At 39.1% G+C, this 19392-nt stretch overlaps 1 protein-coding gene across 9 annotated transcripts in view; it reads left to right on the forward strand.

Annotated features, from left to right (window-relative positions):
- Nucleotides 1-19392, forward strand: part of ACACA (acetyl-CoA carboxylase alpha) — a 331795-nt gene that overhangs the window by 141394 nt on the left and 171009 nt on the right. For all 9 annotated transcript variants that reach the window (XM_054456897.2, XM_063655503.1, XM_063655506.1 and 6 more), the window contains 6 exons: nucleotides 1417-1523; nucleotides 4920-5030; nucleotides 12008-12217; nucleotides 16349-16519; nucleotides 17508-17669; nucleotides 18015-18178. In XM_054456897.2, the coding sequence (XP_054312872.1) occupies nucleotides 1417-1523; nucleotides 4920-5030; nucleotides 12008-12217; nucleotides 16349-16519; nucleotides 17508-17669; nucleotides 18015-18178 (925 nt within the window). The remainder of the gene's footprint in view (nucleotides 1-1416; nucleotides 1524-4919; nucleotides 5031-12007; nucleotides 12218-16348; nucleotides 16520-17507; nucleotides 17670-18014; nucleotides 18179-19392) is intronic.

Consider the following 19392-nt stretch of genomic DNA (forward strand, 5'->3'; position numbering starts at 1 on the left):
GATCTGGAGTGATCTTGTGAGTTAACTTAGAAAAACTCTGGGAAAACATATATATGGTTTTGTGGGTTTAGATGTACTCTGGGTAGGCTAGAGTCAGAGGTGGGCTTCCCAGGGGGAATTGGGTCTTCGGACCTGCCTGGGAGTAGCCTGGATCACTAGGAAAAACCTAAAACCCACTTACTCAAATGTTTCCTTGCCAATGTTTTGTTTCTATTTTTTTTTCTTTTTGAGGTGGAGTCTCACTCTGTTGCCCAGGCTGGAGTGCAGCGCATGATCTTGGCTCACTGCATTCTCCACCTCCCGGGTTCAAGCAATTCTCTGCCTCAGCCTCCCGAGTAGCTGGGATTACGGGCACCCGCCACCACACCCGGCTAATTTTTGTATTTTTTTGTAGAGACAGGGTTTCACCATCTTGGCCAGGCTGGTCTTGAACTCCTGACCTCGTGATCCACCTGCCTCGGCCTCCCAAAGTGCTGGGATTACAGGCATGAGCCACCACGCCTGGCGCCAATATTTTCTTGATATCAACCCACAATCTATTGATGATTTGATTTGACTGTTTAAAAACCATTCAACCTCAGTTGCCCTTGATGCAGAAAATGAGGTCAGTAATTAACCTTTCTTCCAGGCATGCCAGAGGGGCAAGAATTTTCAAAGAGTGATTTATTCTCAACACATCCCTTAAACAGTTCCATGTGAATTATTATAGTTGATAACAATATGAACCTTTTTTTTTTTTAGTACTCAAGCACTAGGAACAGACATACACTAAAACCTCTTTTAAATGGGAATGACCACGGTCTTGAGGCTGAACAGATTTGAACCCTTGTTACTCTGGCACTCCAGGGAGATTGCAATATCCTCTCCAGATCTGCTGGGTCAAATAGCTTAAAATAAAAGGTTGAATTTGTTCTTGTTTGAATGGAGAGGCTATAGTGTTCCCCTTGTGGCTCAGTACAGGGACGTTCAGAGAGCATGGAATCATGACTCTGCTGAGGCCGATAAAACCGCCATTTCTATTTCCAAGGGCTCATAAAGATTGAATTATTTCCCAGACCTCTTGGCCCTGGAGCAGGCCTGAACACACAGTTTGAAGGTATTTTGCCTGCTGAGTTGCTGTGAGAAGTATGCCATGCTCTTTTTTTGTTTGTTTTGATCTTGTATGTCTTTGCATTTTTATAAGTTGCTCCCTGTTAGTTTGGCTGGCTTTTGCCAGCGTAAGAACCCAAGTTGCTGGGTCATGCTATGGCTAAATCCTGTTAACCCCAAGGACTGATCAGGGTTTATGGCATCCTTCTTTCTCCCATCCACTCTCAGTTTTGGATAAATATGATAGAATTTCAAAGAATGCAGAGCAGAAAATTGACAAGAGCAGAAGCTCTTGTAATTGCCCTAAGTTGCTATTGTCTATTGCAGGTCTTCGTGTGGACTGGCAGGAAAATGATTTTTCAAAACGTATCTTAAATGTTCCCCAAGAGCTATATGAAAAAGGTTATGTGAAAGATGTGGATGATGGGCTACAGGTAGGTTACTAACTCCAGGGAGTGATACCTTTCAACTGACCAATTATAGTCACAAATGTGGAGATTGGGAGCCTGGCTCGTGATATACACCCAAGGTGGTGTTAGGGATGTAAGACCAGGAGGTGTAGTTTGAAAGTATAGAGTACTCTGGTTTCTCTTTAGATTGCATAAGTCTTTTGCCTTTAAAAAGTACAGATTGAGGAAGTGACTTTAAATGTAAATAATCTAAATTCATTTTGAAGCAGGCTGCTCATCTGGACAGAACATTTCTTAGGTGATTAAGTCAGAGTTTTAAGGAGGTGCTGATTCTCTCTTTCTCTACCACCTGTTAGTGTGTGAGGGTGGGGACAACAAACAACATACTTTTTCCACTGGTTGAATTGAGAACCAAGAAGCCAGGAAGCAGAGATCAAACAGTCAACTTTATTACGAACAGAGATGTTGGTGAAAATGGCTTAAGTGTGTAGCAACATTCAAATTTGTAAACTGAACACCAGAGTTAAGCAGGCTCACTCACCCACTGGTTACTGGCAGTGCTGAATGACCACAGATTTACCTCGACAGAGAGAGAGCTTAATTCAGCTTAGTGTATGGCTGAGAGCTGACAAAGAGCATGTGTCCTGTGCAATGGGCTGATCCCAAAGGGGAAGAGGCTGAGCTATGTATATTCAGTCCCTCCTTCCAAGTTGACCAATGATCCCAAAGGGGAAGAGGCTGAGCTATGCATATTCAGTCCCTCCTTCCAAGTTGACCAATCACATAATTTATTATTTTTCCCTTGGGGAGGAGCAAGGGAGTGAACCAAGAAAGACTGAAAGTGTTACTCTTAATTATTGTCTATCCATGTAGAAATGTGAACCTAGGCAAAAGGAGATCCTTTCCCCAACATTACCTTTTCTTTCCTTATAGTTCCCTCCAATTTATTCCCCTTTCACTTTTATAAATAGTTTAAAGTGTTGGTTATGCTTCCAGGTATAATGAAAGATAATGAAAGAGGCTATTGTAGAAAAATACACTGCTTGAGTTTGACTTGTGTCATGTAAATTCAAGAGGGATGCTGAATGTTCAAATAATTTTGTTGTATTGTTTGCATTTTAAGTTAAACATCCTGTAATCTCCTTAATAAGAAGAATTAATATTTCTAATTGAATTGCAAATGCTTTATTTTGTTTGTTATAATTTGCAAAAGAGTAGAAGCTCTTTGTAAGGAACTAGCTATTCTAGCTATTTTGCTTATCGACTAACATTCTTTTTTATTTTTTCTGGTTATAATTATAAACAGCATTTTCTGGTAGAAAATTTGAAAAGCCAAAGATGATGATAAAGCCACATGCAAACACACCATCCAAAGATAATGCCTGTTAACCTATTCATATTTTTAAATCCTTTTTCAACTCATAGATTTATATCATGTAAAAATCTTTATTAATAGATTCCTATACTTATGATAATTATAAGCTTTGGGTCTTACTATATGTATTGTGTTGGTAATCATAATACTTTTTTCTACTTAATATTTTTTTGTCCTTCTACTTCCCCGCTCCTTACTTAACATTATATTAAAGTGTTAAAATTCTTCCAAAATATTTTTAATGGGCGACCTGTGACTAAAGCTTTCATATATTTTTAAAAGGCCTACCTTCTTACTTACTGACCTCCTGTGGGATGCCTCCTTTTTTTTTTTAAGTCTTTCTCTTTTTTTTAAGCTATCTCTTTGATCATCTATCACTCAGCAATTGAGTTCATCATACTAATTCTGTTTATATGAGCATAGAAAAGAATAGAGTTAAAGAAACATTAGAAAAGGTGAGACTGCGTAAAAGATTTTCATCCATTAAGTAATCGATTGACAGATTAAAAATTGAAATGTTCTTTTTCTGGGTGATACTTTTTTTATTTTATTTTTTTGGGTTGGAGTCTCACTCTGTTGCCCAGGCTGGAGTACAGTGATGCCATCTCAGCTCACCGCAACCTCCACTTCCCAGATTCAAGTGATTCTCCTGCCTCAGCCTCTGAGTAGCTGTGATTACAGGTTACCGCCACCATGCCCAGCTAATTTTTGTATTTTTAGTGCAGACAGGGTTTCACCAAGTTGGGCTGGCTGGTCTCCAACTCCTGACCTCAAGTGATCCACCCACCTTGGCCTCCCAAAGTGCTAGGATTACAGGTGTGAAGCACTGGGCCAGGCCTGGTGATACATTTTAAAGATATTTTTATAATGTAGCAAAACCTTAAAAGACTGGAATATTTTGACAAAGGAATGACTTGGTTATTTTATTGAAACAGGGTCTCACTTTGTTGCCCAAGCTGGAATGCATTGGCGCGATCTTGGCTCATTGCAACCTTTGCCTCCCAGGTTCAAGCAATTCTTGTGCCGCGGCCTCCGGAGTAGCTGTGATTATAGGCATGCAGTACCATGCCCAGCTAATTTTTTGTATTTTTAATAGGACCAGGGGTTTCACCATGTTGGCCAGGCTGGTCTCGAACTCCTGACCTCAGGTGATCCACCTGCCTCAACCTCTCAAAGTGTTGGGATTACAGGCATGAGCCACTGTGCCCAACCCCACTTCAGCTTATTTTAAGTGAACTCCTTATGTCTTTTTTTTTTTTTATTGTAATACATGGATACCTGCATACCATAAGCAAGAAATTCCAATAATGCAGAAATATATACAGTGAAAAAGGAAAGTTTTATATCCACGCATCTTTCTTTGTTTTTTGTTTTTGTTTTTTTGAGATGGAGTTTCGCTCTTGTTGCCCAGGCTGGAGTGCAATGGCGTGATCTTGGCTCACTGCAACCTCCACCTCCCAGGTTCAAGCGATTCTCCTGCCTCAGCCTCCCGAGTAGCTGGGATTACAGGCATGCGCCATCACACCCAGCTAATTTTGTATTTTTAGTAGAGACGGGGTTTCTCCATGTTGGTCAGGCTGGTCTTGAACTCCCGACCTCAGGTGATCCGCCCGCCTTGGCCTCCCAAAGTGCTGTGATTACAGGAGTTAGCCACTGTGCCTGGACCCATCTTTCTTTTCTAAATCATTGCTGGTATGTACTCTGGACTTCACTTCTTTGCACTTACATGTGTGGGTATATGAATGCGTATATAATTTTGTTTTTGACCCATGTGACATTAGTTTAGATTGAACCATAAGAAATTGCCTATATTCAGTCATTTTTTTTAATCTATGAAAAAGGCAATTTCTTTTGGTTCAACCTAATACTTCAAATATTGTTCTACTATTTATTTTTTCACCTAATAGTGTATCTTGAAGATCTTTCTATTTTATTGTATTTAGACTTACTTAATGACTGCATTCTTAAAGGGAGAAAAATGCCAGTTTTCTCCTTCCCTAGTAATAACACTGTTTGTTCTATTTTTTTTTTCTTTCTTCTTGAAGGCAGCTGAGGAAGTTGGATATCCAGTAATGATCAAGGCCTCAGAGGGAGGAGGAGGGAAGGGAATTAGAAAAGTCAACAATGCAGATGACTTCCCTAACCTCTTCAGACAGGTGGAGTATAAGCTGTTTTTGTTTGTTTGAACTAACATGTATATCAGAGATATATGATTTAACTCATACTATAATTTGGATGTCCAGAAAATATTTAATGTTTCATTTTGTCTATAGCTAATTGTCTTTCTCTCTAGTTTCTACCTGCATATTAGCAGAGAAAAAAGGTTAACGAAATGTCCAACTCAATTTTGAGTTTTATTTAATTAGGTAATTCAAACAGTAGAGTTATTCTGTCTTATATAAACATGCTCAGTTTCTCAGATAGCTCTTCCCTACATGGTGCGTATGGCTTATAGGACCTCATAATGGCAAAGAAAAATCAATACCTTTCTATATTTTTGTGCCCCTGTTCTGCTGACTTTGTAGGTAATATGTGATATGGTGGTATGATACTGATATGGTTGCTCTTGGCTTGGCCAAGCCCAGGCTCTCTGATTGACTTTTTCTCACTTTAGTTCACATTGCCTAGAGACCTCTGAGTTTCTATCATATGTCTCATCTACCCTGCTGTCCCAGCAGTGTATACCCTAGCCTGTGCTGCATGGCCACCACACCCTGGCACAGGAACCCTATGGCAGGCCCACAGTATATAGGAACTGAGAGTGACTCAGGAAAGCTCGATGTAGGATCTCTCTTTGCCTTACCCTCTGCTTTGCAGCCAAGTTGATGTGGCCATACTATACATTGGTTGCGGAGACAACCAAAGAAGTGATGTCTTTTTAGAATCTTAAACAGAGCGAGAAAAGGGAGACAGGGGTCTCTTTTTGTTCTGCCCTCAGAGTTACCCTCACATGTTTAACTCACTTTTTTTCCTCCTACCAATACATAGTAAAAGATTTGTCAAAAAATGGAAAATTGGGACAGAAGTCTACTCTTTTCACTCTCCTAGCTTCCCTCTTTTTCATAGTTTCCTCATCATCTTCTACTTTGCACTTCTTTTACTAGTGTGCCATGCTACCTTTTATTTGGCTTTTTTTTTTTTTTTTTTCCCCCTTAAAACACTTAGCAGCAAACTCCTTGCTTCACTGTCAAGAATTAAAAGGAAAATCTTACAAGCTGGGTCTTCCATGATTTCATATACAGGTGGTCCCCAACTTAAAATTTCAGCTTACAAAGTCAATCAGCAAACAAACGACTTTACAATGGTGTGCAAGTGATAATGCATTCAGTATAAATCTTACTTTAAGTGCCCATACAGCTATTGTTTTTCACTTTCAGTACAACATTCAGTAAACTACATGAGACAGTCAACACTTTATTATAATATAGGCTTTGTGTTAGAAGATTTTGCCCAACTGTAGGCTAATGTGTTTTAAGCACATTTGAGGTAGGCTAGACTAATCTATGGTGTTCATTAGGTTAGGTATATTAAATGCGATTTTGACTTAGAACATTTTCAACTTATGTTGTGTTTATTGGGACATAACCTTATTGTAAGTCAAAGAGCATCTGTACTAGATAAAGGAAATGATAAAGGTGTTGTCTTGGCCAGGCTTCGTGGCTTATGCCTATAATCCTAGCACTTTGGGAGTCTAAAGCGGGAGCATTGCTTGAAGCCAGAAATTTGAGATCAGTCTGGAATATAAAGTGAGACTCTATCTCTACAAAAAATTGTAAAATAAATAAATCAATAAATAAGGTATTGTTTTGCTACATTATCCTATTTTAAGTGTCAGAAATTGAATATTACCTTGGGTTTTTTTTTTTTTTTTTTACATTTTTTTCATTGAATTCTAATTTCATAGGTAGATCAGTGACTCAGAGGGCCTAGAGAAAAAGACTTTGCTCTTAGAAGCAAAAAGAAAAAAAAGGCATGTTAATTAATGTTAACTCTTACAGACATTTCAAAACTACTCATTACTTATGGAATCAAATAGTGGAAAAGTCTTAAAACACTAAGGGGAGGTTTTCTGTGAAAAAGTCCTTAAGTTTCAATACTAGTTGGCTGAATAAACCAATCATCCCATTGGGAACAAACTAGAAAAGCTGAACCAGATTTCTTTTTATATATATATTACATTTTACGGCATTAGAGACCATTCAAGACAGTGAAGAATTATGGAGCTAACCTATAGGAGAAGAAGGAAACCCAGAGATGTGAGCCTGACATACGAGGCTACTTTTCCCCTAGATATATCTTATAGTTCAAGAAGAAGCACCTGAAAGGCTGATAAGTTTTCAACAGTCTTAAAAGACTAAGAGGGCTTCCTGGGGAGCGGTGCCCTGGAAAACCTCCCACATTTTAGGTTAGGATCTTTAAGGACTGACTACATCATGGGAGAAAAGGTGAACTGGAAATAGACTAGCCCTCACAGGGACTAAATCTTGGCTTCAAAACATTCAACCTCTGATTTAAGCAAGATGTTTTAGGATTGCTAGTGCTTCTAGACACCTGCAGGAAGCAAATGTAAATCCTTTCCAGAGAAAGATAACATCCAGAACTTAAAATTATTTCTATTAATTTTTCTTACAGCATATCAACCACTCAATTGAAAATAAGCATACAAAATTAGATGACTGAAAACCAAGAAGAACAAAACAGTAGAAACAGACCCCCAGAGGGTTTAGATACTGAGATTATCAGACAAGGACTTTAAAGTAATTCTGCTTAACATATTGAAGGAAATTAAAGGCAAGATTGAGAATTTTGGTAGAGAACTGGAAATCTTAAAGAAGAAACAAAAGTTCTAGAACTGAAAATGCAATAACTAAAATTAAGAAGTCAATATCAGTAGCTGGGCATGGTGGCTCATGCCTATTATCCCAGCACTTTGGGAGGCTGAGGCAGGTAGATCACTTGAAGTCAGGGGTTCAAGACCAGCCTGGCCAACATGATGAAACCCTGTCTCTACTAAAAATACAAAAATTAGCTGGGCCTGGTGGCACATGTCTGTAATCCCAGCTACTTGGGTGGCTGAGGCGGGAGAATCACTTGAACCCAGGAGGCAGAGGCTGCAGTGAGCTGAGATTGTGCCACTGCACTCCAGTCTGGGTGACAGAGCAAGACCCTGTCTTAAAAAAAAAAAAAAAAAAAAAAAAAAAAAAGAAGACGAAGAAGAAGTCAATATAGGAGTTTAAAATTATAGCATATTAGATGCAGTTGAGGAGAATCAGTAACTGACACTGGAGACTGAGATGGGAGAATCCCTTGAGCCCCGGAGTTTGAGGCTGCCTTGAGCTATGGTCATGCCACTGCATTCCAGCCTGGGTGACAAAACAAAAAAATCTAGAAAAAGATAAATAATTAATGACTGGTGAGTAGATCAGAAGGAAATTCAGACTGAAGCATGAAGAGAGACAAAAGGATGAAAAACATAGAGCAATGTGAGAAATTATTTGCAATGGTTTTGTAGTTGTTGTTCTTGCTGTCTTGGAGCGAGCCCTCAGACTACCATGTGAAGAGCCCATTCTAGCCTACTGGAGAAGGAGAGGTCACATGAGCAGAGATGAGTTGTCCCAGCTAAGGCCTCCTAGTCCTACTAGCTGACAGTTAGCAGCACCACATTTGAGACATGTAAATGAGACCATATTTGACCATCTAACCCCAGTTGAGCTGCCAGATGACTATAGCTGCATGAGTTACTTCAGGCAAGATCAGAACTGCCAGTTGTGTGCAGTTCAAAATGCTGATCCACACACTCATGAGCAAATAAAATAAAATGGTTGCTATACCAAGTCACTAAGATTTTGGTAGTTTGTTAGGTATCAATGGATAATTGACACAGAAATTGATACCTAACAGTATGATGTTGCCATAACAGAAAAGTAAAATGTAAGACATTGACTTTAAAACTGGGTCATAGGTGTAGGCTGGAAAATTGGTGAGAAGGATGTTAATGAAGACTGGAAGAATGATGAATTGTTAAGGGAGGCTGGAAAAGCAGTGTAGTAATTGTTACTGGAGTCTGGAAAAAAGATCCATGTTCTGTAATAATGGAACAATTGGCAAAAAATGTTATCTGAGGTAACTTGGAAGACAAATAATATATTTAATGAAGTCATGGATCTGGTTAAGGATTTCTCTACTAGTGTTTAAAGTATCTGTGGAGTGCTTCTAGTTGCTTATGCTAAGAAACTGTAAAAGAGAGGTAAGCTAAAGAAGATGTTTTGCTTTCAAGCAGAATTTACAGAATTTACAGAAATGTAAAGGACCCAGAACTTGTTGAAAGTAGAATTGTTTCTCATCCCGAGTCTCTCCAGCTGGCAAAAGATTTGCAAAGCAAAAAATGCCTCAGAGTGAAGACCAAGTCAAGAGTGCCTGTGACTTTAAGGCCTCAGAGATCTTTAAGGTAGTAGCTAATAAATTACCCTTTCAGCTAGAAAGATGCTTCTAAGTATATATATATATATTTTTAACCCTTTCAGCTGGAAACATGCTTCTAACTATCTTTTTTTTTTTTTTCTTGAGAGGGAGTCTCACTCTGTCACCCAGGCTGGAGTGCAGTGGCGCGATCTCGGCTCACTGCAACCTCCACCTTCCAGGTTCAAGTGATTCTCCTGCCTCAGCCTCCCGAGTAGTTGGGATTACAGGTGCCCACCACAATGCCTGGCTAGTTTTTGTGTTTTGACTAGAGATGAGGTTTCACCATGTTGCTCAGGCTGGTCTCGAACTCCTGACATCAGATGATCCTCCCACCTTGGCCTCCCAAAGTGCTGGGATCACAGACATAAGCCACCATGCCTGGCCCTAAGTATCTTAAGGGTACTGTCTCACAGCATCCTGACATAAGCCACCATGCCTGGCCCTAAGTATCTTAAGGGTACTGTCTCACAGCATTCTGACGTGCCCAAAGTATAGAGAGGTCTATGCAGACATGAGTTGTGGATGTGTCTCTTTGGGTAGTGGTGAACTCCAATATGATTCATAGGAAACCCACAAAGTTGTCAAGAGACTTGTGTTGATGAATGCACCAAGGGACTGAAAGGGCCAGAAACAGTTCAAAATGAAAAGTGACCTCTGAGCTTTAAACTTTTTAATGGGCAGGAAGCAGACAGAAAGCTATTCAGTTGTAAACAGCTGTCATTTCAAATAAAAACAGAGATTTCTCAGAGAGTGGAGTCAGGAGCCCAGAGGGCAGAGCTAGGAGCAGGGGATGCCATGGATTAAGGACCCACTCCCAGGGAACCAAACTAGACCCTGAAAAACAAAACAAAACAAAACGAAAAGCATTCCTGACCCTGGAGTAAGGGAATCTGACAGCATTTACCTATCTGGATTTCAGAATTGCTATGGACCAATGATTACTATGTATCTCCTATTTCCTCCTCTTTGAACAGCAGTCTCATTTGCAGTTATCCTCTCCCAATATCATCATAAATATTGGGAGTGTTGGGGCAGATAACTTGTCTTTTTAGTTCCCAGGTCTTTGGATCAAGAGAAACTGTACCTGAGGAGTTGCACCCAAGGAACCTCATTTTCTTCTGGACATGACTCATGAGAAAATGGATGTCAAGCCCAATGCCATGACTGGATGAGACTTTGGGGGGTCTTGGGAGGGGGTGAGTCTATTTTGCATGTGGGAGGTATGTGAATTATTGTGGCCATAGGGTAGAGCATAGTAAGTTGTTTGCAAGAGATGGCCACAATAACTCCTCCCATTCCTGTATGTACACCCTTTGCAATGTGACTTTGCTGTTCCTCCCTTCCAGGGGTGGCATCTATTTTCCCTACCCCTTGAATCTTAGCTGGCTTTGTGGCTTGCTTAGACCATTAGAATGTGGCCAAAGTGGTGTGTAAATTCTAGAGCCTAGACCTCAAGAGGCCTTACAGCTTCTTCCCCTCTTGGAACACATCACTGAAGAAGCCTAGTCTAGCCTGCTGGAGGATGAGAAGCCACCTGCATTGGAGATGAACGATTCCAGCTGAGGCTCCCTAGACCTACCAGCCAGCAGTCAGCACAAATCAGCAGACATCAGAGTGAGACCATTCTACCCCACTCAAGCTACCAAATGATGATATGTATATAAGTGCAAGACCAGAAGAAGAGCTGCCCAGATGAGAACCACATCATAAAAGGTTGATGTTCTAAGCAAGCCACTGAGTTTTGAGATGACTTGCTACATGGCAAAACAGAGCAAAAAAGATACAGAGCATAAAAGACATACGGGTTATGTGAAATGGTCTAGCATCATGTACTTTAAGTCTCAGAGGAGAAGAGAAAGAGAATGGAGCAGAAGCAATATTTGAAGAAATGATGAAGCAGAAGCCATATTTGAAGAGAGAAAAGCTAAGAATTTCTTTGAACAGATAAAAGATACCAAGGACAGATTCAAAAAGCACTATGAGCCTCAAGCAGGACAAATACGAAGAACCACATCTATGCTTATCAGAGTAAATCTACCACTCTCCCGCCTATAAAAGACAGAAAGAGAGAAAATCTTAAACCAGCTGAGGAATAAAGATTACTTTCAAAAGAGTAACAATAAGATTGACAGTTGGCATCTCAGTAGAAACAGTGAAAACCAAAAATCATTGGGATTATTTAAAGTGCTGAGAAAAAGAATAGTTACCATTTTAGAATTCTGTCCCTAACAGTAATATTCTTCAAAACTAAAGATGAAAGTCCTTTGGCTGCAACAATACCATATATGATGTAATGTGAACCAGGAAAGTATCTTGTCTGGAACAAGTTGTACGTTTGGTTGTACAGAGTACAGGATGGCAGTATTTTGCCCTGTTGGATTTGTGTATGTGCCTATGTTTTCAAATATTTTGTTGTTTACCTTTGTGATGTACCAGATGTTCATATGTTTTCATATTTATCAATTAATATTGATTATGTAAGAATGCAGCATCTTAAAGATATTAAAGATGACAGCATGGACTGTATTTTATTCAGTTTTGTATTTCTGCTGATTAACATGGTTCCTGACACTTCTGGACATCTGCTTGTTGAAATCAAAGTAGCTTATCAAGATAGATAAAAAGTTTAAAATTTAAGAATTGGTTTTTTTTCCCCCCTTTTCTAATACAGGTTCAAGCTGAAGTTCCTGGATCTCCCATATTTGTGATGAGACTAGCCAAACAATCTCGTCATCTGGAGGTGCAGATCTTAGCGGACCAATATGGCAATGCTATCTCTTTGTTTGGTCGTGATTGCTCTGTACAACGCAGGCATCAGAAGATTATTGAAGAAGCACCTGCTACTATTGCTACTCCAGCAGTATTTGAACACATGGAACAGGTACATATATTAAAAGGCTTACTTTATGTTTTCTTACACAGAACATTTTTCATTCAGTTCATGTACCAATCTGAGAACAATGGGATTTTAAGCAATGATTCTGAATAATTAATAAAATTATGTCCTTTTCTTAGAGAAAAAAAATTCTACTGTTCTCCCACTAAGAGAATTGTCAAGGAACATGTCAAGCTCTAAAAGTAGTTAATGCTTTCTAAAAAAAATCAATGTACCATTTCAGGATACAGGGATAAAGAAGAGAAATGTTTTGAAATTTTTAATCTTATGATTGATTTTTTTAAGAGGCTCATAATCAGGTAGTTTTATTTGCTGGGTTGAGTATCATCAAGTCTTCAGCTGAATTTAATCAACTCTATTATCTTTTTTGGAAAGTCCTCTAAATATCTTCAGAGTTCACACATTCTATCTTTTTGTATAGAAAATAGTTTCTCAAAGTCATGAACGATGCCTTCGGAATAACTATAGTTTAGAGGCCTGAACATGGTCTTTTCTGGAGTCCTAACCCAGTCTCTACATCAAAATATATTCTTCAAAATATATTTCATGTGTGTTAGAGGTCTATTTCCGATGTTGTGTATATATTAGAATGTACTCTTGAACTGCTGTAATAAAGATGCCTTCAAAATGCAGTGGCTTGGCCGGGCATGGTGGCTCTTGCCTGTAATCCTAGCATTTTGGGAGGCTAAGGCAGACAGATCACTTGAGCGCTGGAATTCGAGACCGGCCTGAGCAATATGGTGAAACCCTATCTCTACTAAAAATACAAAAATTAGCTGAGTGTCATGGCACATGTCTGTACTCTCAGCTGCTTGGGAGGCTGAGGTGGGAGGATCACTTGACACTGGGAGGTCAAAGCTGCAGTGAGCCTTGACCGTGCTATTGCACTCCAACCTGGGTGAGAGAGCAAGACTCCATCTCAAAACAAATAAATAAATAAGCAAAATACAGTGGCTTAAACAAGGTGTAAGTTTCTATTTCTCTTTCATCATAGTTCAGAGATGAGCTGTTACCAGAAACAGGTTTATTGCTCACCTGTTGCCTGTTTTTTAAATAAAATTTTGTTGGAACACAGTGATGCTTATTTATTTATGTGTTATTTATGGCTGCTTTATCACTACAATGGTAGAATTGAATAGTTGTGACAGAGGCTATATGGCCCACAAAATTGAAAATAATTACTATCTGGCTCTTTACCAAAAAAGTTTGCCAAACTTTGCTCTTGGACATTGTCATCTTCATGATTAAGCTAACTCACACAAGATTATGTTCACATTGTGGCCTGTGGGAGGAAGAGACAGGGGATGTGGAGGGCAAGCATATGGAAGCATGATCTTGAAGTCACATACATCACTTCTGCTCACATTCCACTGGACAAAATTCAGTTACACAATTATACCTAGCACAAAGGATGTTAGGAATTGTGGTCACTAACTGGGTGACCATGCGCTCAGCAAAAATTTGGATTTTATTCCTAAAATGATGAAGTAGAGAAAAGTCACTGGAGGGCATTTCATAATCTGTGCCTCAGTCTATTCCTCTGGCTACCCATTATCCCTTTATCCTTTTTCCTACTTTTAGAGCACACATAGCCTTTGTCCAAGGAAGACAGCCTGAAGCCCCATCCAGTTACTAGTAACTGGATGGGTTATTACTGGAGGTGATTCCGGATCTCTATATGATGTCTATTCCTCTCCATTAGATATGTATTGTGGCTTTTCATGGGCCAGTGACTCAAAATACAAGTTATTTACCTGGTATCATAACTCCCCTGCCTTCACCATATACCCAATATACAATGATGGAATAAGAACAGGATAACTCTCATTTGGAAAAATGAAAAATACATAGCAATCGTTGGTCCATAGCAGTTATCAAATCCTCCTTTTTAGGTAGGAATTGCAATGATTCCCTGCTATATAATAGAATACTACCTCAGTTAGACCTTCTGGCTGTCCCTGGTTCTGCTACTGCACACTCCAGAGAAGTGCAATAAGGGAGTAAATCCCTTGTTCATTGTCCTTCAAGACACCTAACATTGTTTTCTGGGAAGTTCTTCCTCATTCAGTTTTCTCTGTGAGTTGGGCTTTGGAGGCTATGCCTTCTTTGGCAGAACTTTCACAACCCACTTCCTGCTGGTGCAGGATTGAGGGCACAAATATCCCAATCATCAGTCGCAGGCTTTGGAAGGCCAGGTTTGTGGTTTGTTTAGAAATACAATTCCTTCAAATACTTACTAAGCTTCTGGGCTATTTGCTTGCAATCAGCTTTGGGTTGGATTAATCATACTCATAGATTTCTTCTAGGTATAGAAACTTTTCTTCTATTATTTACTGGCTTCTGTGCTTAGCCTCTCTTGCCTCGATTTAATATTGGCTGTCTTGGGGCCAGCTGAAACTAAAGCAGCACGTTTGATCTTTGACACTGAGTTGCTTCAGGGTGATAATCTCATTTTCTGTTTGGGGGGATACAAAAGAAGTTGGCTTTTTCGACACTCTGACCCTTTCAGACCATCTTTTTTAAGGTTTAGTTGGTCTGTGGTCAGTATTCCAAGTTATTGTAGGAAACAGTTTACCAAATGTTGTGTTATCCCAACAAAGAGGTTATCACCTTTCCAGCCTGCAGTATCTGTTTCTCTGCTACCCACTACCCTTTTGCTAAGCTAGCATCTCATATTTTAATATTTTTAAACAGCAACATTCTACCTGCACTTAATAATTCCTGTATCGATTAGGATACAGGTTAAACTGCTATAACAAAAAGGTCCAAAAAACACAGCGGACTCCCCCAAAAATAGAAGTTTATTTTTCTCTCCCATCCTAGTCTGAGGTGAGCTTTTCAGGGCTGGTGGAAGTGTTTTATTCCACGAGGCCATCTTGGGATTCAGGTTCATTCTTTCTTTTCTTTCTCTTTCTCTTTCTTTTCTTTTCTTTTCCTTTCTTTCTTTTCTTGCTGTTCTTAGTGTGTTCTCATTTGCATGATTGAAGCTGGCTTATACTATCATGACTATGTTCCAGTGAATAAGAAGGAAAAAGCCAGGAATAGAGAATGAGACATTTCCTTTTCAGAATATGACTTAGGGCCGGGTGCTGTGGCTCACGCCTATAATCCCAGCACTTTAGGAGGCTGAGGTGGGTGGATCACCTGAGATCAGGAGTTCGAGACCAGCCTGGCCAACATGACGAAAACCCATCTCTACTAAAGATACAAAAATTAGCCTGACATGGTGGCATGTGCCTGTGATCCTAGCTACTCAGGAGGCTGAGGTAGGAGAATCACTTGAACCTGAGAGGCGGAGGTTGCAGTGAGCCGAGATTGCGCCACTGTGCTCCATCCTGGGTGACAAAACGAGATTCCATCTCCATATATATATATCTATATATATATCTGTGACTTAGGAGTTATGCATATCACTTACCAATGCTGATGTCCTGTTTGTCAAAACTTAGCCACTAACCAGGCCAGGCATAGTGGCTCACGCCTGTAATCCCAGCACTTTGGTAGTCCAAGGCGAGTAGATCACCTGAGGTCAGGAGTTTGAGACCAGGCTGGCCAACATGGGGAAACCCCATCTCTACTAAAAATACAAAAATTAGCCAGGCATCGTGGCACATGCCTGTAATCTCAGCTACTTGGGGGGCTGAGGCAGGAGAATCACTTGAACCCGGGAGGCAGAGTTTGCAGTGAGCCACGAGATTGTGCCACTGGACTCCAGCCCGGGAGACAGAGTGAGACTCTGTCTCCAAAAAAAAAAAAAAAAAAAAAATCTATTCTCTAGCTAGTTAGCTATGTTTCTAGGAAGAAGAGGAGCATATTGGAAATACTGGAAACTGGACAAGAGTCTGTCCCCATGTTTTTTTGTCTGCATGCATTTATGTCTGATGGGGTGAGGTTGCTTTTGATGCAAAGTGAAAAATGCTCTTTTCTCCCGATTTTTCATTGAGTTTTTCATCCTTGTCCAGGGATATTGTATAATAATCAGAAATGTGCTCTCATGTGGCTAAAAGCTTTTGATGGCTCTTATACACACTGAACTGTTGAGTCAGTGAGAGGCTGTAGTGGTCTAGCAGTTGGATAAGGTGAGATACTTACGTTTGCTTATCTCTCTTCTTTTAGTGTGCGGTGAAACTTGCCAAAATGGTGGGTTATGTGAGTGCTGGGACTGTGGAATACCTGTACAGCCAGGATGGCAGCTTCTACTTTCTGGAGTTGAATCCTCGGCTGCAGGTAGAGCACCCTTGTACAGAGATGGTGGCTGATGTCAATCTCCCTGCAGCACAGCTCCAGGTGAGTCTCCCTGATCTGGGTTGCAGAGCCTAGAAAAGTCAGAGAGGCCTGAAAAATGAGTTTAACCAGTGTGTGACAAGAGAAAAGCACCTCCTATCTGAGTCACACCTAATGGTCGTTTCTCTTTCACGCTGTATGTGTTATGCATGTGTGGTTTGGTTTTCCTGATGTGGTATAGACATAGGAATGTTATTTTTTCTAGCCAGACACATCTGATGTAATGTGTCATGTTTTAGAAATAAATGTTAATAATGTATGCTTTATTCAATTATTTAGCTATAGTAAACTTCACAACTTTGTATTATAATTATTCCCTACTCATTTTTTTTTTTTACTAGTGTTCTTTATTGAAATAATTCTGCATCAGATATTAGTGGTTGAAGTTTTTCCTTACAAGAGTGTGGTAGCACACATATATTTTTATAATTTGTAAAGTGCTTGCTGTCAATATTATTGTCTTCTCTCAGCCCAGGAAACAAATATTATGGAAAGCAGTAATAGTTAATGATAAGGCTTGATATTATTTTTATCTAACATTATTTGCCCACATTGAGAACATCTTCTGGGTTCCTATTAAAGACTAAAGATTTACTTACTTCCTCCAGTGGTTTGTAGGGATGGAAGAGATAATTATGACACAATTAAGACTTTCTAGCTGTCTGTTTTTGGATGGCTAGTAACATTTACTCCTGTGTTGGATATTTTCATTCTTATTACGTGATGGAGAAATGACAATAGGGGAACTCGTGTCTGTTGCATTAGGAATGTGGGAACTTCTTTAGAAGTGGAGAATATTCTAACTACTTATATGTAGTGATATATTGTATTTCAAGCAACTTAGAGTTGATGATTGTAGAATACAGGTTATAAAAATAGAATGTTTTAGGGAGTGGCTCCAAAAATAAAAATATTTTAGGTTATCTGATAGCCTCTACACTTTAAGGGAAGTAACTGAAAAATTAAAGATGTGTGTTTTATTACCTTTCAGATTGCCATGGGGATTCCTCTATATAGAATCAAGGATATCCGTATGATGTACGGAGTATCTCCCTGGGGTGATTCTCCCATTGATTTTGAAGATTCTGCACACGTTCCTTGCCCAAGGGGCCATGTTATTGCTGCTCGGATCACTAGTGAAAATCCAGATGAGGTAACCCATCACTTAAAAGGTTTATACCTCCTTTTAATGAACTTTAATGTTAAGATAGTATCTGAGAGTATACTTCTGAAATATCTTGGGACTTCCTCTGGAGTGGGAAATATAGAGGTTTCTCAGAGCAGATAAGTAAATGGTCGTTGCTTCATTGGTTACTTAATCCCACTTAAGTCACTGTAGAGTCTTCAGTGGGTCTATGGCACTGGGTCTTGGCCTTTATCATTTTTGTGTGTCTTCTCTGCTTCTGTGTGTGATTAACACAGAACTTAAACAATGAATATATAAATCTTCTTTTCCTTCGAAACATAATATGGTCTCTCATTCTTTATTCTCTAACAGGGTTTTAAGCCCAGCTCAGGAACAGTTCAGGAACTAAATTTCCGTAGCAATAAGAATGTTTGGGGATATTTCAGTGTTGCCGCTGCAGGGGGACTTCATGAATTTGCTGATTCTCAGTTTGGTCACTGCTTTTCTTGGGGAGAAAACAGAGAGGAGGCAATTTCGTGAGTATAATAGCATTTGATTGCATTTTACAAAATAAATTTGTGCTAATCTTAAGTGAAGGTGTGAGCATGGGAATAGGAATCATCTGCTGTCAAAGTAATAATATGAACAACCTTTTTGAAGAAATTTTGAATATCTTTAATTGTACTTGCATTTGTGTTGTATTAAATTATGCAGTGCTTGGCAGATGTTTTTCTGTTTGTTGTTCTGAGCCTTTTGAAGTATTTTTCCTTTCAAATATTTTTGATAAATGTATAAAATTGATTGCTTTAAAGGTATCTTATTTTTCCACAGGAACAGTATTGTTATTGAGGGGAGGTAGATTCTTGGCCAAGAACTAGGTATCAAATAAATCATAGACTTTTATTTTATTTTTTTCTTGTGAGAAGACTTAAAATCTATTAGCAATTTTCAAGTACACAATCTATTGTTATGAGCCATAGTCACCATGATGTACTCTTATAGTTAATTAAAATAATAAAATTATACTGCTCATATTATGAAAAGGACATTGCTAATATAAGAGACCTTAGTGTGCTGTATATAACAGCTTATGCAAATATAACTGCTATATCATAAATGTTAGATAATATTCTATTAATCATAAACAATGAATATTAACAGCACTTTTGCTTGCCTAAAACATAGGGCTGAAGGAGGTAATTTTAACAGCTTAGATCTTTTGGAATATCTATCCAAAATTGAAACTTGAACTAGTTCTTTTCTGTTTTTTAATGGTTTATTGCCTTGTATCAAACATTTAATACCATTCCCTTTACCTTTGAACTGTACACGGAGTAGGTAATAATAAGTGTTTATTAGTATTAATAAATAGCATTTGTTTATTAGTAATTTATTAATCCTAATATATGGTTGTTTGTGTTAATAAACACTTATTGATTAGTTTTATATTTTTATCAATTTCCTGAATTAATTAATTTTAAGAGGCAGAGTCTTGCTCTGTCACCCAGGCTGGAATGCAGTGGTGCCGTCATAGCTCACTGAAACCTCGACCTCCTGGGCTCAAGCAATCCTTTTGCCTCAGCCTCTTGAATTGCTGGGACTGCAGGTGTGCACCATCATGTCCAGCAAATTTTAAATTTTTTGTAGAGGTGGGGTCTCCCTTTGTTGCCCAGGCTAGTCTCAAACTCCTGGGCTCTAATAGCCCCACAAAGTGCTGGTATTATAGGCATGAGCCACTGCACCCAGCCTT

Source organism: Pongo pygmaeus, chromosome 19, assembly GCF_028885625.2.
Source record: "Pongo pygmaeus isolate AG05252 chromosome 19, NHGRI_mPonPyg2-v2.0_pri, whole genome shotgun sequence".
In the NCBI taxonomy this organism is placed as follows: Eukaryota; Metazoa; Chordata; class Mammalia; order Primates; family Hominidae; genus Pongo; species Pongo pygmaeus.